This window comes from Azolla caroliniana, unplaced genomic scaffold, assembly GCF_043228905.1.
Source record: "Azolla caroliniana isolate FFs.n. ecotype wild unplaced genomic scaffold, voAzoCaro1.0.p SCAF_2, whole genome shotgun sequence".
NCBI lineage: Eukaryota > Viridiplantae > Streptophyta > Polypodiopsida > Salviniales > Salviniaceae > Azolla > Azolla caroliniana.
Window position 1 is genome coordinate 1,186,144 of NW_028230437.1, and position 7,278 is coordinate 1,193,421.

Below are 7,278 nucleotides of genomic sequence, written 5' to 3' on the forward strand. Positions count from 1 at the left end.
ACAGGAAGTTTTGGTGTACAAATATATAATGCCTTTGATCTTTTCATGTTGCAACAAAATGTGTCTTTGTGCAGATATTGAACTTGAATTGGAATAGGCTTACAATGGAATAATATTACTATTGGAAGGCATAATTTCCATGTACTGGTAGGACCATCATGTATGATATTGTGTGGTTTGTAGTTACTCAATAAAACAGAAAGGTTTACATTATATGAACGGAATTTTTTACTGAAATTATTCTTCGAATCATTATTTTAACAGGCTTACAGTGACTTGTCTCATTATAACGGTAGGGTCATCATTATACCATTGAATGACTTGTAGTCACTTCATACAACACTTGAGTGTTACTTGACTGGAATTTGCTTTACTGGAATTATTCTTTGAATCAGTTTAACAAATCAACACTGACATGATGCAAACCATATTTTAAAATATGTTATGATTCAGAGATATTAAATATCAAAAATTAAACCTTAAATCTTTAAGCAATGGAAATTGGGATATACACATGGCATGATGACTGCAAATGTAATAACGCAATGATTGGATGTAATCATTATTACAGCAATGCACAGAATATTATTCTGACGGGTTGAACTTAAAGAAAAGACCTCATGGAAGGCCATATACAATTGTTGTACACAATTTGGAGATTATTCTCACTAGCACAAAAATGGGTGGCCACTTCTTCTAAACAAAGCCAGTCCTTTTTCTCCCTCACTTGGATTTCACAGTAATACCATCGGAACCGGCAATAATCACAGCAGTGGTCATATCAAGAAACAGTCCATGATCAACCACGCCCTCGAGCGAAGAAATAGCCTTGGCTGCAGCTCGTGCATCCTTGATTGGTGTCTATTTGCAAAAAATAACAGAGACAAGTTCATGCATGGTTAAGAATGTGTACAACATAAAACAATATATCAGAACAAAAAAAAAAACTTTTATTTTCCTTCTTTCTTATTGTTTCTCCATTTATTTCATTTTTTATTTTCTTTGTTTCTTCCTTTTTCCTTTGTGAAGAGGAGAGAGACCAACCTTGAAGTAAAGGTCCACAATGTAATTTGAGTTGTCTGTAACATAAGGTTTGTCTCCATCCATCCGCAATTTAGCCTTTTTTTGTTAAATATACAGCATACACGTTAACTTTGTCAGAAAAATAGTGCAAAAGGCAGAAAAGAGAACAAAAGGGTAGCTTGCTTACTTCACAGCCAGCTACTTCGGGCAAATTTTTCAGCCGTTCAGCATTGTACTTCCAACAGAACTGAACTATTTCAACTGGCATAGCAAGCTGGCTACCGCCCAGGCCATCAACCAACTGGTTCATAGAAGTGAATGTGGATGAGAGAAAAAGAAAAAGCCAAAAACTTTCTTTACAAATAACATAACAATGGAGAGAGACTATTAGATTGGCCAGGTGGTTCGGGTTCTTGCCACTCAGCCATAGGTTGGGAGTTCGATTCCAATCAAACACAAACTGCAATCATATATATATACGTATGTATGTATATATTTATTACCTTTGTCTCATCAACAATGACAACAAACTTTGCAGATGCTGCTTCCACCATCTATATAGTATATATATTCACAAGCAAACAATTTGAGCCATCAGCAAGCTTCCCCTCATATTAACAAAAACCAACCAACACACATTTTGTGTGATTTACTAAGAAAGTAACTAACCTTTTCACGCAAAAGAGCTCCTCCCCTTCCCTTAACCAGATTGAGATCTGGATCTACTTCATCAGCACCATCAATGGCCAGATCAATCTGGTGTCAACAATAATACAAATAAATCATGCCGCAATTAACTTAAATTTTTAGTGAGAAACTATATATATATTGATATGCTAATAAAAAGTAAACCTTCGGATGGTCATCTAGGACTGAGAGAGGAATCCCAAGTGAAGCTGCTTGCTCTGCTGTCCTCTGTGAAATAAATAAATAAATAAAAGGAAACAAAATTTTAATGCTAGGATTTATTATTATGAGGCTGATCTAAATTAAGGATAGATGACCTTACCTTAGAAGTAGGGACACCCACAATGTTCTTGAGTTTGCCTTCCTGTAAGAAACAAAGCACGAGAATGAAACAAGTACATGTATGTTTACATGCTAAACACAATGTAATGCACTTCCTCTTATATTGTCTACGATATATGTATTCACAAAATATTAAAATGAGCGATAAGATAGAGATTCAACAAAAGAAGACTTAGAAGTAACCAATTTGCACTTCTCTTATTTTCTTTAAAAAGCATACACGTTCTAGAAAAGACGGTACTTCTAGAAAAATATGAAAGACTCACTATTGTATGTTTTGAAGTCAGCCTTCATAATAAAAAGTCAAACTCAGGTTCAAAATGATTATTGCATATCAAAAAAATGTTAGATCTGCACCTTGAGAAGTTCGCCAATTTTGGCTACTGCAAATGCAGCCGTAGATCCAGTTCCAAGCCCAACCACCATTCCACTCTCAACATACTCCACAGCCTAAAAAAATTCGTTACAATTATTGCAAAGAAACTCTTGTTTTTGGCAGCAGAATGCAAGACAGGAACTCACATTTTTACAGTTTTTAGTTGTATTTCAATAAAATTTCTTGCGTTTATGATAAAAAATTGTACTTTATCCTTAATGATAGTAAGAGTAAAGCGAAAAATGACAATTCATTGCTTGAAAAACAGCTAATGCCTAAAAAATGACACGCACGGGTTAAGAACAATTCGCAGTGTCTTCTCTTGCTCACAATTTCCTGTATGAAAATAAATTGCTAAGAACTGACTCCCATAAAATCAGACAGAGATATCATCATGTGATGATGTGCAATTTTTCCACTCAAGTTACCAAAGGCCACGTTTGCAATTTCTTTATCACAAGACGATGGGCATGAAATTTCATCTGCAACTGCAACTTGAGGCTTGTGTGAAATTCATAAGAAACCTTATCATAAGCTGTATCTACCTGAATCACTCTCACACAAGCAACTGCAACTTGAGGCTAGTGTGAAATTCATAAGAAACCTTATCATAACCTGTATATATCTGAATCACTTTCTTTATCACAAGTCAATGGGCTTGTCATTTCATATGCAACTGCAACTTGAGGCTGGTGTGAAACTCATAAGAAACCTTATCATAACCTGTATCTATTTGAATCACTTTCACTATAGTTTAGTTTGGTAATGCAAGCTATAAAAACATCAAATCCACGCTCTTTCACTGATAAAAACTAGTTCACTTACACAGGGTGAATAAGTGATTATCATGAACAATGACTTGTAAATAAACTTACCTTTTCAGCTGCCATCTTCTTCAATTCATCTTGTGTCAGAACCTTGGATACTGCATATGAGAGATTTTGGGAGCTTCAGAGGCATATATGGACAGTTTTATGAAAACATACTTCATCTCATAACGCAAGAATTGTGCATAAAATGGAAGCTTTTGTGTCTACGATGATAATGTAATAAATCTATATTGAAACCATATATCCATTACAATCCAAGAGATGTTCATACATCACATTGACACTATGTAATCTTTTGGGTATATTGAACAGATCGATGAAAATGTAATCAACACTGCATAACCATTACAATACAAGATGTGCATATCACATTGTTTCCATGTACACTTTTGTGTGTATGAAATGGGAATGCTGGTAAATAAAGTACTTCTTTCATAGAACTGAATGAAGACAGAAATGACTAGTATGCTTTTACGGTAAGTGAAAAAAAACACAGAAAACATGTATACGAATCCTCTTTAGTTAAGAGACAGATTAAAACAAAATCTACTTTGGTTCCCAAATTTAAGCAATAAATCATGTGTGCATTTCAGATAAGGAGGAACAAAAAAGCAGAGAAAACAGCTTAAGACAAAAAAGACATAGAGAAAATGATAAACATAGACGGATAGATAGGTAGATATTTTCTTCAGCCAGCAACAGAGTAAGAAAAGTACCAGAGGCTCGAACGGCCATTGGGCGATGAGAAGGTCGATATGGATTTGTAGAGAAGGAAGGGAATATCCGAGTTCTGAGAGGACCAAATGAGGAGGATGAGGAAGAAGAAGGTATGGCAGCAGAAGCCATAGCCATAGCTTAGAGATCTTAATTACTCTGTTTTTCCTCCTTTCTTTTTCTATTCTATTCTTTTCTTGGGCTATATAGCCTTAGGTGTCCCACATACGTACATACATAATAATACACACACAATATACATATATATACATAATAATATAATGTAGTAGTAATAGTGGTGATGATGATGATATGTATGTGTGTGTAAGAAGTTATCTCATATTATATATGGGAGTGTGCTTGTTGCTAGTTGAGTGAAGATAAGGTGTGTGTGTGTGTGTGTGTGTGTGTGTGTGTGTGTGTGTTCTTCTATTTTGCTAAGCTCATACTAAACATGCCAAAAAAATGAATGTGTATGTGAGCTTCAATGCTTAAGTTGCCTCCGTTGAACAGACAGAGATGGGCTGAAGTCTTTGGTATCACCCTCGTTGATCAAATGTCATCCCTTGCAACCGGAATTACCATACCAAAAGTGGTGGTTGTAAGAGAGAGAGAGAGAGAGAGAGAGAGAGAGAGATCGATTGCGGTCAATGATTGAGGGGCTTATACCCATGGCAAGGATCAAACTTGGGTTCTCTCCATTTTATGAATCAGAACTTTCCTCTGCTTCACACATGCCATATCATGATTTCCACCCCCGTCGAACTTATAGATCCTCCTAGATGTACCACGAAAGGTGGTCATAGATTAGGGGGTGAGCTTGCCTTTAATAGATGTCAGCTTATATATTATTGTTTTGAGAGTAATCAATTCATACTTGCTTGTCTTGCCAACAAAAGGGTAGACGATGATTTGTTCATCGCACATTAACTGCGAGGTGATTCTGATGAAGAACATTGAGCAAAAAGTAGCTTTTAGCAAGAACACCAAAAGATGCGTGACATCTTTGGCATTGATATTAAGGACTAGAACCACATTAATTATCATTAAGCATGACATAACTACCCGTTAGTGCTAATTGGTAGTTAAGCATCATGAATATATTCTCTTACCAAGACTTTCTAGTCCAAAGAATATGGAAACCATTTAAGAGTTTCAATTGTACCACAGAAAAGTTTTCATAAAATCTCTTTGATAATCATTCAAACACTAAAAAACTCCAAATCTATGGAAAAGTGAACTTCTCTCATTTGTGAAGGTAACTCAAAAAAACTCAACTATATCCATCACCTAGAGTCACAAACATCAACCTTCTCGAGGATAAGTGATTCCCTCCCATTGTGTAGAGGTAGCTTATAAAAACTAAATAGCAACCATCATGTGGAGCTATAAACAAGTTCAATGGTAGTAGTGAGTGTTGAAAGCGGCCATCTTATGCGGAACAATCTCAACACTCTTCTGATGGAAGATCTTCAACAAGTGTACAAAGAAAACATATTGATAAGAATGAGCAACTAGATCATAAGACAAGATCAACGATGGAACAAGGAGAAGAGAAATAGTGAAGGCACAAGACAAGATGTAATTGTATTATTCAAAAACATAATTACAAAACAAATGGCGGCAACAACCCCATAAACTAGGTTACAAAGCCTGTTATATACTAACTAGGCTACAACAATTGCTCTCAAACTATCGATGTTGATTGTCTGAAACCATCTTGAGTGTCTGACGCAATCAGACTGATTCTTCATTACGCCCATCTAGTGTCGAAGGCATCAGAATCGATCCGCCAAAAGGCATTTGGTCATCCTATCTACAACATTGTCGGTTGTAGGTATTTTCTCAAGGTTGATTTTCCCTAAAACGACATAGTCCCGAACAAAGTGATTTGTCACATCGATGTGCTTTGAGGCGTTGTGCTAAACCTGATTTTTCGATAGAGCGAACACACCCTAACTGTCATTGTAGACAACTAGAGTTGAGTCGGATTCAACTTGTCGAAACATGCAAGATAGCCGACCGAGCCCTAATTCCTCTTTTGCCGCATTAGATGTGGTTGTGTATTTGGCCTCGGTCCTTGATGTAGCAATATACTCCTGAAGTTTCAACTTCCATGAAATTGCTCCATTGCCGAATTTAAAGCAATATCCGGTTGTCGACTTTCGGTTGTCCATGCAACCGGCAAAGTCCGAGTCAGTGTAGCCGACTACGTGTGAAGTGTTGTTTGGGTCGAATAGGATGCCATAGTCTTTTGTGACCACCAAATATCTAAACACATGCTTTATTGTGTTCCAATGCGATCGGTTGGGATTGTGCATAAATTTGTTTCCGACACCAACAACGTGAGCAATGTCAAGTCGTGTCACGACCATCACGTACATAAATGAGCTAACTGTCGATGCATACGGTATTGACTTCATAACTTCTCCCTCTGGACTGGATATCGGGTAGTCTTGTTGAGATAGCCGAAGATTAATGGTTAGTAGGGTCGAAGTAGATTTGGTTGATTGCATGTTGAAGTGTTCTAAGACATGTCTAATATGGGCCGCTTGAGACAGGAACAATTGTCGTCAAGTTCGAAGTCGACTTATCTTCATCCCTAAAATGTGTCTTGCAAGACTAAGGTCCTTCATGGCAAACTTCAACCGTTATTGCCGAACGAGTTCGGCTAGGTCTCCGGCATGTCAACCGGAGAGTAGCGTGTCGTCCATGTAGATGATGAGGAAGATGGGAAACCCATCTTGAGTTGTTTTGGTGAAGACGTTGATTGATTGGATAAAGTTGTCGAACTTCTTGTACCATTGTCTTGTTGCCTGTTTTAGGCCATATAACCACTTCTTAAGTCAGTAGACTAGATGTTCCTGGCCAGATGCCACAAAGCCTTTCAACTACTCCATATAAATTTCCTCCTCTAGGTCACTATGAAGGAATGTCGTATTTACAACTACATGGATCAACTCCAAGTCCTCAGCTGCCACGACATCGAGCATGAAGCGAAGGGTCGTCATTTTCACCACTAGTGAGAAGATCTCGTCGAAGTTGACGCCATATTCCTGTCAGAAATCCTTTGCTACTAATCTGGCCTTGAATTTTGGGTTGGTCGAATATGACGTCTCTTTTAATTTGTAGACCCACTTGTAGGGAAGAGCACGTCAATTTTTCGGTAGTTCAACCAAGTCCCAAGTCTTGTTTGTCCGAATGGAGTTCATTTCTGACTCCATTACTAGATGGCCTGTGGCCAAATCGGTTGATGTCGATGCTTCTTTGTATGACGTCGGTTCGCCAGTGTCCGCGAAGAAGACT

The 7,278-nt window shown here is 37.4% G+C and overlaps 1 protein-coding gene across 1 annotated transcript; it reads right to left on the bottom strand.

Annotated features, from left to right (window-relative positions):
• Positions 1-525: 525 nt before the first annotated feature.
• LOC147866987 (putative ribose-5-phosphate isomerase 3, chloroplastic) lies at positions 526-4,164 on the bottom strand. Its single transcript, XM_087339788.1, has 10 exons — positions 3,975-4,164; positions 3,304-3,353; positions 2,410-2,502; positions 2,033-2,074; positions 1,876-1,938; positions 1,693-1,779; positions 1,527-1,577; positions 1,211-1,324; positions 1,045-1,119; positions 526-861 (listed from the first exon to the last, which is right to left on the bottom strand). Exons 1-10 carry the CDS (start codon positions 4,108-4,110, stop codon positions 724-726), a joined length of 849 nt encoding a protein of 282 aa, XP_087195914.1. The 5' UTR covers positions 4,111-4,164; the 3' UTR covers positions 526-723.
• Positions 4,165-7,278: the final 3,114 nt, after the last annotated feature.

What these genes read in the sequence shown, in the direction of transcription:
- LOC147866987 (XM_087339788.1), bottom strand. Translation starts at nt 4,110, where the DNA reads ATGGCTATGGCTTCTGCTGCCATACCTTCTTCTTCCTCATCCTCCTCA. An exon ending in TCATTGTTGATGAGACAAAG is followed by an intron (nt 1,325 to 1,526) that starts GTAATAAATATA and finishes TCTATGAACCAG; the next exon opens with TTGGTTGATGGCCTGGGCGG. An exon ending in TTGTGGACCTTTACTTCAAG is followed by an intron (nt 862 to 1,044) that starts GTTGGTCTCTCT and finishes TTTTGCAAATAG; the next exon opens with ACACCAATCAAGGATGCACG.